The 16,524-nt window shown below is 40.8% G+C and overlaps 1 protein-coding gene across 1 annotated transcript; it reads left to right on the top strand.

Moving 5' to 3' along the window:
• Positions 1-720: 720 nt before the first annotated feature.
• On the top strand, positions 721-1,292 carry LOC122736179 (chromobox protein homolog 3-like). The gene has a single exon (XM_043978259.1). It carries the CDS (start codon positions 762-764, stop codon positions 1,290-1,292), a length of 531 nt encoding a protein of 176 aa, XP_043834194.1. The 5' UTR covers positions 721-761.
• Positions 1,293-16,524: the final 15,232 nt, after the last annotated feature.

Here is a 16,524-nt window from a genome sequence, read left to right as displayed (position 1 = left end):
CTTAAAAGAAAGGAGGCTTATTAATCAGGGAAGAAAATTTAATATGATCCTAGGTACCATTCATCCTATTGCTGAATAGGACACTAGGTAACAGATTGAAGGGTGTTTGTATACAGTTTACAGAATTTGGAGGGAAGGATGAGCTACATTAAAATGAAGGGCTGTACCAGACCGCCCCCAACCTTGGGTTATCAATTCAAAGAATGTATACCCTTTTCATTGGGTGGGCTGAGTGACCCCTCCCTGGAGTGAGAGGCCTATCTAAAGGAACCAATCAGTCTCCACCCAACCTTGAGTGGAACACAATGAACTTCACTACTTTAAATTCCTTACAGGGTTGGGATGGGCTGACCAAGATCTAAAGGGAGGGCTCTGCGCGGAGCAAGTAGCGGAGCAAGTAGCGGAGCAGTAGCGGAGCAGTAGCGGAGCAGTAGCGGAGCAGTAGCGGAGCAGTAGCGGAGCAGTAGCGGAGCAGTAGCGGAGCAGTAGCGGAGCAGTAGCGGAGCGCTCGGCCCCGCACAGCCTCCACGTCCGCCCAACCGCCCGCCTGTGCCCTTGTCGCCGGGCCCGGGCCCGTCTCGCTCGCTAGCTCAGTGGCAACGGCAGCGGCGTCGGCGGCGGCGGCGGCGGCGACCTCGGGCAGGGCACACACTCCCTCACGCACTCAGGTAGGCAAGCGGCGGCGGCGGCGGCGGCGGCGGTAGCAGCAGCGGCCCGGATCCTGACCGGCGGTGAATAAAAGCTCAAGTCTGCAATAAAAAATGGCCTTCAATAAAACTACATTGCAAAAGATGGGAGAGAAAGAGAATGCCAAAAGTAATAAAGTGGAAGAAGCGGAGCCCGAGAAGTTTGTGGTGGAGAAGGTGCTGGATCGGCGAGTGGTCAACGGGAAAGTGGAATATTTCTTAAAGTGGAAAGGATTCACAGACGCCGACAACACGTGGGAGCCCGAGGAGAACTTGGATTGTCCCGAGCTGATTGAAGCGGCTCTGAATTCTCAGAAGGCCGTCAACGAAAAAGACAGCGCCAAGAGAAAGTTTTTATCCGGCAGTGAGTCGGCTGACAGAGAGTCCAGGAAGAAGCGCCAGTCAGCCGACCAGCCGCGAGGCTTTGCTCGGGGCCTTGATCCAGAACGAATCATTGGTGCTACAGACTGCATTGGAGAGCTGATGTTTCTCATGAAGTGGAAAGATTCTGATGAGGCCGACTTGGTGCTGGCCAAGGAAGCAAACATAAAATGCCCTCAGATAGTCATTGCCTTCTACGAGGAGCGGCTGATCTGGCGCTCCTGAAGACGAAGCACAATCGTTTGCGTTGCTTTGTTAAAACATATGTATATTTATATATATATATATATAATAAAATCTGGATCTCAGTTGCATTCTTTGATTTGTTAACAGTGTGAGTACCATCTACATCTAATGAGAACTGAGTTGGGTAGGTTTTAAAGTAGGTTTTTGTTTTTGATTTGTTTTTTGTTTGGGCCGGTTTTTATTTTGCATCAACAGCACTGGTAACTGAACAAGTAAATACAAGCTTTCTGCATTTACTTAACATTTATCACAGAAGAGCATTTGATACTATGGAATTATTAACTTCCTCCGAAGGGGCAGCTAGGTGGCACAGTGGATCAAGAACCAGCCCTGGATTCAGGAGGACCTGAGTTCAAATTCGGCCTCAGACACTTGACACTTACTAGCTGTGTGACCCTGGGCAAGTCACTTAACCCTCATTGCCTCGCAAAACCAAAACAAAATAAACTTCCTCCACAGTAGAGAAAAACCTTTATAAATACTAATTAATACCTTCTGTAGTCACTACTCTGAATCCTAAGAAATGTTTAGCCCCCATGTATGCCTAAGGTTAGCTCTCCAACAAAATGTGTCCACGTAGAATTTTGGCATTTCACTTGAAATCCGACTTACTAATAAGTTACATTTTACATCTAGAGGTTGCTTCCGGCAGCCATTTCCCATTATTGCTCGGTTCCTCCGGACTGACAGAAAATGTCCTGCCTTCACTTTTCCAAACACTGGTTTTAAACAGAACAGAATGATGTTGTGGGCCCTTTGCCACCTGGCTGGAGGGCTGGCAATAATGCTTAGGCGGCCCCGGATACACCCAGAAGACCACTCCACACTGATCCAGAAGGGATTCTCTCCCTGAAGCCTCGTGGATCAGAGTCCCGTCTGCCAGGACTTGTGGAAGGCTAGCCAGGCTTGTTTGCAGCTGACATCCTGATCGTTGATGTTGTCCAGTCTTAGAAGCGTGCATGGGTAAACTTATCTGCTGGAACTTCAGTATTCTGCCCAAAGAGCAGGTCTTTGCAAGGGTGTTTTCCTAACCATGGGCATAAATAGGAAAGCAAACATACCCATGTTAGGTAGTCTTCTATACTCTCGATGTGCATGTTTTTCCTTCTTTATCTCACCCCATCCTTTTACCAAGTAGAACCAGCCTTTTGAGTATTTCAGTCTCTTGGCTTCGTGTGAGTCGGTCAAAAAAACTTTGTAGTCATTGGAATGTTATGCAACTGTATATTTTTTACTTTATTGTAAATACTGGTGAACAGTGGTCAATAAATAGTTTTGTATTCTTCCTTTAAAAAAAAAGATCTAAAGGGAGTTAATTTAATCTCATCAAGAAGGAAAAAAACGGGATTTTGGGGGGGAAGAGTCAGGGAAGGGACTTAATTTAGGTTGGGGGAGAGTCGGGACTTTCAATGAAGCGGGGGAAACTGACTTTCTCCAATATATTAGTTATTAAATTGTTTCTCACAGTATGTATGTCAATGACCCATAAAAAATTAAGAACTCGACATAGTGTCTGCAATTTGAATGATTTGCCCCTCTTTATGACTTTTTCCTCCTGGAAACAAACCAGGAAACTCTTCACCCTCCCAATGCCAAAGTAGGTCCAAGGGGATTCTATATATGTACATGTATAAAATTGTACACTAAACAATATCAAGGGATTATCCACATATGCATTTATATTTATGGATCTATAGGTATAGATATAAAGATGTTATAGATATAAAACAATCCCTTATTGAAGCCTTTTCTCTTTCCAATATTCTGTAATTGAGTTATCCGGCTAAAAATGAAATTTTGATTTAGTGTAGTATCCACTATTACCACTCCTAGAAACTCGTAAAACTCAGGTGACCAAGGCTTAGGGGATTACCAAATACTTCCTTCCTTCTTTGAAAAGATTCTTTTTTTGTAGTGTGAAGTCTTGATAAAAATACCCTGGTAATTCATACCTATTGCTACTAATTTAAGTCTCCAGACTAACCAGATTTCTTTTTTTTTCTATGCCAGACTTTTATTTTTCCCCCCAATTACTTGTAAAGATTGTTTCCAACATTTACTTTTGTAAGATTTCGAGTTCCAAGTTTTTCTCCCTTCCTTCCCCGCTCCAAAGCCAGCAAGCAATTTGATATAGGTTAAACATTACAATCATGTTAAACATATTGCCACATTAGTCATGTTGTAAGAGAAGAATCAGAACAAAAGGAAAAACATCACAAGAATGGAGAAAGAACAATAACAACAAAAAAAGCAACAACAAAAGTAAAAATAGTACACTTCAATTTGCACTCAGACTCCTTAGTTCTTTTTCTGGATATGGAGAGCATTTTCCATCATGAGTCTTTTGGCATTGTCTAGGACAATTGTATTTTTGAGAAGAGCTAAATTTATCACAGCTGGAAATCACACAACATTGTTGATACTATATACAATGTTCTCCACTTCACTCAGCATCAATTCATGTAAAACTTTCCAGGTTTTTCTGACATCTGCCTGCTCATTTTTCCCCTCATGGAGCCATCTATGATTTAATTTGCAAAGCTAATATTTGCATATCAAATTAGGTAACTTGACTCCTAAAATGTCAGAGACTGATTTACAGAGCTGATTTTTTTATAACAGAAAAGAGGAATAAAAAGTGAGAACCTTATTTAGAACATAGTTCAATTGGACAAGGCGGATCACTTAACCAGTTAGCTTCTCCCAGGCTTTCTTTCTTTCTTTTTTTCTGTTCATCATTTCTTATAGCACAATAGTATTCTATTAACATCCATATACCACAACTTGTTTAGCCATTCCCCAATTGATGGGCATCCCCTCGGTTTCCATTTCTTTGCCACCACAAAAAGAGTAGCTATAAATATTTTTGTATATATGGGTGTTGGGGGACTTGCCACCTGGATGGGGGGGGCGCTAGCTCACCTAAAGAATTGGTGGTTCATCTCGAACCTTGTAAAAAAAAAAGATTTATTAGGAGAGGGTGATGTGGGATGGGAAATTAATAGTGAGGCATCCCAAAAGAATTACAAGACTCAGTGGCTCAGTTTCCCAAGTTTTATTGCAATACTGTAAGTGACCATAGGGAGAGCACTATGCAGGTATCTCTGGAATATGGAAAAGAAAGACAGTTATATTTATAGTATAGATGAATTGATTATCAGTCTCATTATAATAATCTCCACCTTAGGGAGGTACAGGGGAGGGGTTATCCTAATTCGGAGTTCCTGGGGGGCTTAAGCCAACCCCAGGGGGGTACTTTTTTCTGTGGAGGTGTGTTTTTGGGGTTTACCGTCATAAGGTGAATCTAGGGACAAATTTGGCCTTTTCTGCACATGTTACCTTTTCATTCCCATGACTAATTTCTGAATATTTTCATTTATCAACTAGAATTTTTATAGCCTGTCTCTATGTCTTTGATCTAGTTAAGGTCTCTATGACCTGCCTCTTTGTGTTCTTTTGTTATGAGCGGTGATTAATGTGGGTAACAAGAGCCTAGGCCCTGACTTGTATTAATGAAGGCCCAAGTCTTACTTTACCCATTAATCCCTTTCAGAGCTGGGGTCTATAAGTTATAGCCCCTCTTGGAGCTCAGATCTAAATTAGAGCTCGGGTCTTAAGTTTGTCTGTTAACTCTTTTTTTGCCTCCTACATCAAGAGGAATAATGACCAGGGAAAAGATATCCATGGTAACTGTCTCACTGGAATAAGAGAATACCTGGTCTTTTGTATCTTTGAAAAACAAAGAAAGGGGAAATGAAAAAACTAGAGCCAGATAACTAAGAGGGGATCTTTGATAACAGGGTATCCATAGGATATGCAGCATCCATCCATATCCTGCATATCCTCTTGCGGACTTTAGTATTGTTTATCAGCATACTGGGATCATGTCCTGCCACACCTCATACTTGAAGTGCCAGAGAGAGCTATTTTCCCCTTGGCCTAGGGGGTTTAAAACTTTTGGATTTCTTGGAGTCCTACTACAGGTCCTTTTCCCTTTTCTTATGATCTCTTTGGGATACAGACCTAGTAGTGGTATTGCTGGGTCAAAAGGAATGCACATTTTTATAGCCTTTGGGGCATGGTTCCAAATTGCTCTCCAGAATGGTTGTATCAATTCACAACTCCACCAACAATGCATTAGTGTTCCAATTTTCCCACATCATTTTCCTTTTTTGTCATATTAGCCAATCGGATAGATGTGAGGTGGTACCTCAGAGTAGTTTTAATTTGCATTTCTCTAATCAGTAGTGATTGAGAACATTTTTTTTTCATATGGCTGTAGATAGCTTTAGTTTCTTCACCTGAAAAACTGCCTGTTCATATCCTTTGACCATTTCTCAATTGGGGATAAACAGATTTCTAATGGCATAGTATAGACATACAGCATGATGGAGAAAAACCAAGAGAGGTGATTTAGTGTAATCAATCAAAACACATTTATTAAGTTCCTACTTTGTGCCAAACACTGTAATAGAGACAACTCTGGACTAGGGAGCCAGGAATTGTAGTCTCTCAATTCTAAGTCTAGTGATTTGTTCAAAATCACACAACTATTGCAAAGCTGAAACTCAAACCTTTAACAGGTCTCTCCTAGGTTCCTCTATTGGTAGTTTGTCCCTCATAGTTCTATCTTGGGTGGTCTTTTATTCTCCCTCAATACTACTTCACTTAATGATCTCATTAGATCATAGATTTAATCATCATCTTAATACCAAAGTTTCTCAAACTTACCTATCCTGCCCCAAACTCTCTGCAGACCTCCAATCTAATATCTCCAACTGACCTAGATGTCCAGTAGACATTTCAAAATAAACATGTCCAAAACTGAGCTCATTAGCTTTCCCCCTAAACCCTCCCCACCCTTTCCGATTACTAAAAAGAGCCAACACTTTCCTCCCAGTCCCTCAGATGCACAACCTGAAAGGCATTCCTGGATTGCTCTCTCTCAACAGGAGATCCGATCTGTTGCCAATACCTATCATTTTCACCTTTGCAACATCTCTCCTATATACCACCTTTTCTACTCTGACACCACTACCACTGTGATACAGGCCCGTATCATCTTATGCATTGATTATTTTTAATCATAAAAGTATTTTATCTTTTCCAGTTACATGTAAAGATAGTATTCAACATTTGTTTTCATAAAATTTTTAGTCCCAAATTTTTCTCCCTCTCTCCCTTCCCTTCCCCTTCCCCAAGACAGAAAGCAATCTGATATAGGTTATATATATATATACACACACACACACACACAATCACATTAAGCATATTTCTGCATTAGTCATGTTGTGAAAGAAGAATCAGAACAAAAGGAAAAAACCTCAAAAAAGAAAAAAAAAGTAGAAACAGTATAGTTCAATCTGCATTCAGAATTCAACAGTTCTTTTTTCTGGATGTGGAAAACATTTTCCATCATATGTTCTTTGGATCATTATACTGCTGAGAAGAGCCAAGTCTATCACAGCTGATCATCGAACAATGTTTCTGTTACTGTGTACAATGTTCTCCTGTTTCTGCTCACTTCACTCAGCATCAGTCCACTTAAGTTTTTCCAGGTTTTTCTGCTCCGAGTCTCTCCCAACTCCGATCCATTTTCCATTCAGTTACTAAAGTGATTTTTCTGAAGCATATGTCCAATCATGTCATTCCCCTATTCTTTTTTTTTATTAATAAAGTATTTTATTTTTTCCCGTTACATGTAAAGATAGTTCTCAACTTTTGTTTATACAAGCTTTCCAATTTCAGATTTTTCTCCCTCCCTCCCCTCCCTCCCCTCCCTCCCCTCCCTCCCTTCCCTCCCCCCTCCCCTAGACAGCAGGTAATCTGATATAGGTTGTATATATATATATATATATATACACACACACACATACATAATAACATTAATCCTATTTCTGCATTAGTCATGTTATAAGAGAAAAATCAGAGCAATGACAAAAAAAACCTCAAAATAGAAAAAAAACAACAAAACCAAAAGAAATAGTATGGTTCATTCAGCATTTATACTCCACAATCCTTTTTTTTTTTTTCTTGGATTTGGAGATCCTCTTCTATCATGAGTTCCCTGGAACTCTTCTGTACCATTGCATTGGTGAGAAGAATATAGATCAACACTCAATGTTGATGATACTGTGTACAATGTTCTTCTGGTTCTGCTCATCTCACTCATCATCAGCCCAAGAAAGACCCTCCAGGTTTCTCTGAACTCCTCCTGCTCATCGTTTCTTACAGCACAATAGTATTCCATTGTATTCATATGCCACAACTTGTCCAGCCATTCCGCAATTGATGGGCATACCCTCAACTTCCAATTCCTTGCCACCACATAAAGAGCAGCTATAAATATTTTTGTACATGTGGGTCCCTTTCCCCTTTCCATGATTTCTTTGGGAAAAAGACCCAAAAGTGGTATTGCTGGGTCAAAGGGTATGGACAGCTTTATCTCTCTTTGGGCGTAATTCCAAATTGCTCTCCAGAATGGTTGGATCAGTTCACAGCTCCACCAACAATGCATTAGTGTTCCAATTTCCCCACAGCTTCTCCAACATTTATTATTTTCCTTTTTTGTCATTTTAGCCAATCTGATAGGTGTCAGGTGATACCTCAGAGTTGTTTTAATTTGCATCTCTCTAATCATTAGAGATTTAGAGCATTTTTTCATATGGGAATAGATAGCTTTGGTTTCTTCATCAGAAAACTGCCTGTTCATATCCTTTGACCATTTCTCAATTGGCATTCCCCTATTCTTAACTCTAGTGGCTCCCTATTGCCTCCAGGATCAAATACAAAATGCTTTTTTTGGCATTTAAAACCCTTCGGAACTTAGCCTGTTCCTACCTCTGCAGTCTTCTTACCCCTTACTTCACATTACACACTCTTTGCTTCACTGACATAGGCCGTTCCATGAACAAGTTCTATCATCTATAGGCTCTGGCCATTCTTTCTGGCTGTTCCCCCCCCCTCCCCCCATGCCTGAAATGCTCTCCCTCCACTGCTCTGACTACTTATCAACCTGACTTCCTTTAAGTACCAACTAAAATTCCACCTTCTACAGGAAATGTTACCTAACCTCTTTTAATTCAATTCCTTCCCACTGATGAGTAATTATCACCTATTTATCCTATATATAACTTGCTTTGTATATATTTATTTTCCTGTTGTCTCCCCCATTAGATTGTAAACTCCTTAAATATAGGGACTATCTTTTGCGGCTTTTTGTAACCTCAGTGCTTAGGGCAGCAAACACCCAGAACATAGTAGGCACTAAATGTTTATTGATTGGTTGATTGAGTCAACACCCATTTCTCACTTTTTTTCAAGTCCCTACTCATTCCTTTTCTCCTTCAAGGACAGGACTCTTTTATCCCTCTCCCATTTAAGATTTGGAGCTTCATAAACAACAGTATTTAGCACCTAGGCCCAGCTGAGCTTCCCTGGAGATAGACTAGGGGATGGGCTGACTTTGTTAACTGGAACTGCATTGGCATGAATATGAATGTAGTCTCCTGAGTCATTAGCCTTCCTTTGTATGCAAAAGATAGTTTTATAACCAGGCAGGCTCCAAGGAGCAATAAACAAGGCCAGTCAAAGTAGAAGAGTCTGGACCAGGATTTATTGACTTTATGACACCCATTTGAAACCGAGACTAGAAAATGTTTACAAATAAAACCTACCAGCTGAAATGTTTTCAAGTAATTGGGAGGGGAAATTCTGAACTCTGAGGCTTGTGGTGGAGGCAAAAGGACTTGCTATCGAATGTGTGGTTTATATGAAATGTCCTTATGAACAGTGGCAAAGGGACTTTGAAATTTAAGTAAACACAATTATTGTTATTTACTCCAATTATTAGAAAGGAAATTTGTGGTTCTGTAGTGTGGTGAACCAAGTTATATATTTAGAGTTAGAGGGGATTTTAGAAGTCATCTATTACTCATTTTAAAGACAGGAAATGGGGCCTAGAGGGAGTGGCCCAAGGTCACCTAATAAGCAAAAAAGTAAATCGGAATTCTAACTCTGGTCCTAAGACCTTTTTTTCCCCCTATTGTGTAATATTTCTAGAAGGGTGGGTTTGAGGAAGTGGGAGAAAACGAATGCAGTCCCTTCTGCACACGTCTGGACCTTTGGCCTTTCTTTTTAAGCCTTAATTACTAAGTGACCTGAAAATTCAATTCACCTCTGGGGGGCCCTGTTTCCTCAGCATCCTTGCCGCAGTAGAATTTATTGGAAGACCTGGGTTCAAATTCTTTGACCGGCACGACCTGTGCAATCTAGGGCAAATCTCTTTATCTGTCAGGGTCTCAATTGCCTAATCTATAAAACAAGATGAAAATATTTACTGACTTCAAAGAAACTTCACCAAATTAATCCAGTTCATCAGAGAGAGGGCAAATCATCAAATATGTGAACCAAGGAGAGTCCTGAAATAAGAGATCATAATATGTAATTGTGTTTTTAATGCAAACTTGTGCAAGAGGCCAGAGAGACCCATGGATAATTGTCTCACCACTTCCCCCCTGAAGCTACTTTTTTTTTTTTAACTCAGAGGAGATGATTTCATCTTTATCTATAGGATTCAGCCTCTTCACTGACCTACAGAGGCTTAAACAACTCTGCAATAACCTCCAGCATTGACTGGTTTCCTCTGGTCTCCCCCATGTCCCTAACACACACACACACACACACACACACACAACCTAGCGTTCCCAAGCTAGTGACTAAGTCTAGAGTCTGGGGTCAGGCTCTAGACTGGGGTCAATCAGTGTGTCTGTGTCTGTGACTTTCCTAAAGGTACAGACACATTGCTTTCATTTTATGACACCTTTCACCAGACCGAGTTAGTGCTAGCATGATGCAATTACATTTTCTTGAGGGCGGGGTAGGTCAATGAGGGTTAAGTGACTTGCCCAGGGTCACACAGCTAGTAAGTATCAAGTGTCTGAGACTGGATTTGAACTCAGGTCCTCCTGAATCCAGGACCAGTGCTTTATCCATTGAGCCGCCTAGCTGCCCCCGTGCAATTGCATTTTTTAAAATGAATAGTTATTTTATTTTCCCCCAATTACATGCTAAAACAATTTTTAATTTTTTAGAAAAAAGGTTTGAGTTCCAAATTCTATCCCTTCCTCCTTCTCTTCTCTCTCCCCTACCTAAGACAGTAAGCAATCAGATAGAGCTAATACATGTGCAATCATGTAAAACATTTCCATATTAGTCATTTTGTACAAGAAGTCTCAAATAAAAGAAAAAGAGAAAAATCATGATTTGATTTTAATTGCATTTTGCCATACTAACTAAAAAAACTCATTTGTCATAATAAAATAAAGATACCCTTTCTTGTTGGTTTCCTGAAGGTAGGATGAAAAGAAATGTTGTTAATAATATGACATGAATTCAGAGTATTCCAAGGGGTCATATCATGTCCACACCATCAATATTGCTTCCATTTTCCATTCTAGACTTTTAGCACTGCCCTGTCCATCTCTCTGGGTCTTATTACTCCTCCCCACCCACGCACTTATAACTAATCTCACATTTAAATAAGATAAACTGTAGCCCAGGTGAAAAGTTGATCAGAAGGTGGGTATTAAGGTAATTAAATATTTATTGAGCACTAACTATGTATGTTCCAGACATTACTGTACTAACAACAGGGGAAATAAAGAGTAGTTCTGCTTATAGTCCTCTTTTTTTGGCGGGGCAACAAATGACCTGCCCAGGGTCACACAGCTAGTAAGTGTCAAGTGACGGATCTGAACTCTGGTCCTGCTGAACCCAGGACCGGTGCTTTATCCACTGTGCCACCTAGCGGCTCCCCGCTTATAGTCTTAGTGGGAGGATACAACATGTAATAAAATCCGCAAGTAAATAGAGAGAGTTTACAAAATAAATATAAAGAGATGGGGGTGGGGGGGTGTACTCATAACTAGGGAAATGAAGAAAGTTCCTTTGAATAAGACGGGACTTGAGCTTTGAAGGAAGTTGGGAGTCCCCAGCATGGTGGACAGGACGACCTACATATAGTGCATCCTGGGCGAGCGACCATGCAAAGGCTCCAGGGAAAGAGGATTAATTCTACCTCGAGAGCGGGTCAATTTAGCTGGAAGGTAGGTTGTCTGAGGGAAAGTAACCCCAATCAGCCTGGAAAGTTGGTCTGGACCCAGATTACCAAGGGCTATTAAATACCAAACAGAGGGTTGTTTATTTTAAGGGGAAAGGGTTGTTGGGGCCACCAAAGCTCCTCAAGCAAGAGAAAATGTTATTATTCTTCAGCATTCAAAAGGGAATAAAAAAAGGGGAAAAAAGAAATTTACATAACTGTATTATATATTTAAAAGGAATAGCAAGTTCTACATAATAGATTTGCAGTTTCATGTGCAATCATCTTTTTTATTATACTGTGCTTACAGAAATACTTGTTTTATTTCATAAATTAAAAATAAAATACTTGTTAAAAATTCAAATCACATATGTATGTGATATGATGGGGTGGGGGTGGGGAGGATGCCAAAAGAAAGCTGGGAAGAAAGCATGAGATTTTCCCCAGACAATCCCTTCCTTCTGGATTTCAGGTTCTATACCTCTAAAATTAGGGGATGGGGGGCGGCTAGGTGGCGCAGTGGATAAAGCATCGGCCCTGGATTCAGGAGGATATGAGTTCAAATGCGACCTCAGACACTTGACATTAGCTGTGTTACACTGCAGAAGTCACTTAACCTTCATTGCCCAGCAAAAAACAAACAAATCAAATCAAATTAGGGGGATAGGATAAATTGATCTCAGCCTCAGGGGTATGTTGGAGCCAAAAGCCCTCTGGGAGACAAATGCTAAATTTTCAGTGTGAGAATTTACACCTCAAAACTGGCAAACAATCAGAGCTTGTTATTCTATTGATTTTAGACTTAAGAAATGAATGAATCAAGAAACATTTATAAAGCACCCACAACATGCCAAGCACTGCGCTAAGTGCTAGGAAAAGTGATGACGAAAAGATTAGTAATGCATGTTGTTGTTGTTGTTTTTTCGGGCAATGAGGATCAAGTGACTTGCCCAGGGTGACACAGTTAGTAAGTGTCAAGTGTCTGAATTCGGATTTGAACTCAGGTCCTCCTGAATCCAGGGGTGGTGCTTTATCCACTGCGCCACCTAGCTGCCCCCAGTAATGCATATTAAATTTATGTTCAGAGTACTCCCCCCTCCCCCTCCCCAATTAAACATTTACTGGCACAACACTATTAATATCCCAACTAGCTTTAAATCATTTGATGTCTAAGATGGTCATTAAGAAGAAGTCACTATTTCTGTTTAGATAATTTTGTAGAGCACTTTGAATTATTCACTAAGAACCTCATGGCTCAGGGAATGAGTCAGAAAGTTTGAGTCTATGATCACTGCTTTCTAGTGATTGTTATGTCCTGCTGTTTTTTTCTGCTTTGGTTAAAAAAAGAAGAATGCAAATGCTTTAGGATTGTGGAGTTGCATAACTTCTGGGATCACTGAAATCTTTTTTCTTGAAGGAAGTTGAATAGTGTTTCCGTTATAAACACAGGTTTGCTACATACATCCTGAAATACAATTTTCAGAAAAGGTGGTGGTTGTTGTTTTTAATGTTTTATTGGCTAGCTTCTTACAAATGCCACCTCCCCAGACAATGCCAAAGGAGATAGCTCGCTCTTGGAGACATATCTATCTAGCATTCATGCCCTGGGAGTCTGTGCTTCTGACAAGTGCAGAAGGAAGATATTTTTTGGTACATATGTAGAGCACATAGATAGTACACAGATATCAGTGGAAATTTGTATGGGGTGGGAGGATGGAAACAGGGGACATGATGTCCCAATAACAGATATGCCTCAGCGTTAATGGAAGAGAAAAATTTATTTTCTCTAGCCCTTTACTAGGCTCTCAGACAGCAGGAACACCAATACTGGGGGGCAGAAATAGGAAAAGGTTGTGAGCCTTGGTCAAAAGTTATCTTTGAAATGGGCTGGGTGCACATTATCAGCAAGGGTTTGTTTTGGTTTGTATTTCGTTGTATTGAATTGTGAGCCTAAAGAATCCTTCAGATACCATACCTGTATCCACAAAGTGCAGGGCTTCTTAACCTAGGGATAGATTTCTGAGGCTCTATGAACATGAATAGGAGTGGGTGAGGGAGGTGGAGAAGAGAAGAAGCGCACATTTATTTTCACTAATGTCTAACTGAAATGTAGTATTTCCTGTAATAATAATTTTTTAAACTTTTTTGTGTATGTGTGTGAGGCAGGTGTCAAGTGTCTGAGGCCAGATTTGAACTCAGGTTCTCCTGACTCCAGGACTGGTGCTCTATCCACTGTGCCACCTAGCTGCCCCTTTCTATAATTATTGAAATGTATTATTCTTTTCTTTTCTTTTCCTTTCCTTTTTTTTTTTTGGCAGGGCAATTAAGGTTAAGTGACTTGCCCAGGGTCACACAGCTAGTAAGTGTCAAGTGCCTGAGGCCAAATTTGAACTCAGGTCCTCCTAAATCCAGGACTGGTGCTTTATCCACTGCACTACCTAGCTGCCCCAAAATGTATTATTCTGAAAAAGGGTCCATAGAGGCTACATCAGACCGCCAGTGGGACCAAGGATACACAAGAGATTAAAAATGCTTGATCTAATATACAGAATTTGAACAGTTTGCTCCTCCACCTACAGAAGGAAACATGGAAGCTCTCTCCTCCTACCCCCCAAAAAGCCAGTCATGTCCAACTCTTCATGACCCCATTTGGGGTTTTCTTGACAAAGGTATTGGAGTGGTTTGCCAGTTCCTTCTCCAGATCATTTTACAGAGGAGGAAACTAAGGCAAACAGGATTAAGTGACTTGTCTAGGGTCACACAGCTAGTCTGAGTCTGAGATTTGAGCTTAGAAAGAATTTTCCAGACTCCAGGCCAGGCACTCTATCAACTGAGTTACCTAAGCATGTCTCGGCAGTCCCAAAGGATCCCAGATAGAGCTGTGCTTCTATAGTTTGGGCATATCACAGCAGGAGAACAACAAAGTCTAAGAGAAAAGAGCCCTAGACTTGAACTAGACCTGTATTTGAGTCTACATGTGTTATCTTAGATAAGTCATTTAACCTCTATGAGCCTCATTTTATCTGTGAAATGGGAATAATAATATGTGTACTACTCACTTTATGGGGTTGTTTTTTTCCCATATAAATACTTTATTATTTTCCAGTTACATTTAGAGATAGTTTTCAACATTTTTTGGGGGGGAGGGTGAGGCAGTTGGGGTTAAGTGACTTGCCCAGGGTCACACAGCTAGTTAAGTGTCTCAGATCCGATTTGAACTCAGGTCCTCCTGACTCCAGGGCCTGTGCTCTATCCACTGCGCCACCTAGCTGCCCCTCCCTCATCCCAGCTGTGGTGATAGATTATAGCATGCATTTTCAAACATAGCTAAGGCATAGATTTCTTTTGCTTAATTGTCTTTGTTCTATTGAGGAGGGTGGGGGAGGGGGAGTGAGTCATTTTAGAGAAGTATCAAAGAAGAGCATCAATAAAAATATACATTCACATACATTCCTCCCAGAGCTGTGATCTCAGCCCTTGGGATAGGAACTTCCAGTGAATGAAACTCCTTCTACCAATCCCCATAGGAACCTGTTCCACAACTTACAGTTTTAGAGATTAAACTAGAGGCTAAGGGGCAGCTAGGTAGTGCAGTGGATAGAGCACCTGCCCTGGAGTCAGGAGGACATGAGTTCAAATATGGCCTCAGACACTTGACACTTACTAGCTGTGTGACCCTGGGCAAGTCACTTAACCCCAATAGCCTCACCAAACCCCCCCCCCCAAATAAATAAGAGGCTAAATGACCTTGCCCAGGTCACACAGCCTGTATTAGCCAAAGGCAGGATGAAATTCCAGGTTTTCCTAACTGAGGCTAGATCTCCATATACAATGCCATGTGCATATACACATATATAATACATGCATATGCACATATATACACATGACCCCACATATGCAGATCCACATACATGCATATATATATATAGATAGATAGATAGATAGATAGATACAATGTATTCACATGGTATATGTATCAATAATCGTTTATTTAATACCTACTATGGGTCAGGCACTATGCTAGGCATTGAGATACAGTGATAAAAAATGAGGCAGTCTCTGTCCCCATAGATCTTTTCTTCTCTTTGGGGAGACAGACTGTACCTATGCAAATATATACAAAGTAAATAGATACCAGGGAATTTAGTAGAAAAGGGCACTAGGAAGTGAGGGGATTGGGAAAGGCTTCCTGTAGAAAGCAGCACATGAACTGAGACTTTTGGAGAAAATAAGGAATTCTAAGAGACAGAGGTGAAGAATATATGTGTCCACATGTGACTGATACACTTAAGTATTCCATGTTTAATATGCAAAAAAACCCCAAAACCCAAAACAAAAAAACCCTGGGGGCAGCTAGGTGGTGCAGTAGATAAAAGCACCAGCCCTGGATTCAGAAGGACCTGAATTCAAATTTAGCCTCAGACACAACACTTACTGTGTGACTCTGGGCAAGTCACTTAAACTTCACTGCCCCTCAAGACACACACACACACACACACACACACAGCTACAACAACTTCTCTTCAATATTTTCCCTCATTGGATGCTGAAAAAAAATACTAAAATAAAATTGCTTGGTCTTCTTGTTGTCAGCCAAAATGAGTAATAGGAAGACTTAGTATTCTTGTTGCTCAGTTGTTTCCAACTCTTCGTGACACCCATTTGGGGTTTTCTTGACAAAGATACTAGAGCAGTTTGCTATTTCCTTCTCTGGTTCATTTAACATATGAGTAAATTGAGGCAAACAGGGTTAAATTGACTTGGCAAAGGTCACATAGTAAGTATTTGAGGCTGGATTTGCACTCAGGTCCTCCTGATTCTAGGCCTGACACTCTATCCACTTTGACATCTACCTGCCCTAAGAGGTTTTTTTTGTTGTTGTTTTTGCACGGGGTAATAGGGGTTAAGTGACTTGCCCAGGGTCACAAAGCTAATAAGTGTCAAGTGTCTGAGGCTGGATTTGAACTCAGGTACTCTTGAATCCAGGGCCAGTGCTTTATCCACTGCACCTCCTAGCCACCCCCCTAAGAGTCTTGGTATACTTCCTTATTTCAGCTGATACCTGATCCTAAGTGAAGGATGGAGAAGAATATTATTCAGGTTTCTTTCAAA

This window comes from Dromiciops gliroides, chromosome 1, assembly GCF_019393635.1.
Source record: "Dromiciops gliroides isolate mDroGli1 chromosome 1, mDroGli1.pri, whole genome shotgun sequence".
Taxonomy (NCBI): domain Eukaryota; kingdom Metazoa; phylum Chordata; class Mammalia; order Microbiotheria; family Microbiotheriidae; genus Dromiciops; species Dromiciops gliroides.
This window is presented reverse-complemented; position numbering and strand designations above follow the sequence as displayed.

Excerpts from the sequence above, each read along its gene's own strand:
- LOC122736179 (XM_043978259.1), top strand. The coding sequence starts at position 762 with ATGGCCTTCAATAAAACTACATTGCAAAAGATGGGAGAGAAAGAGAAT.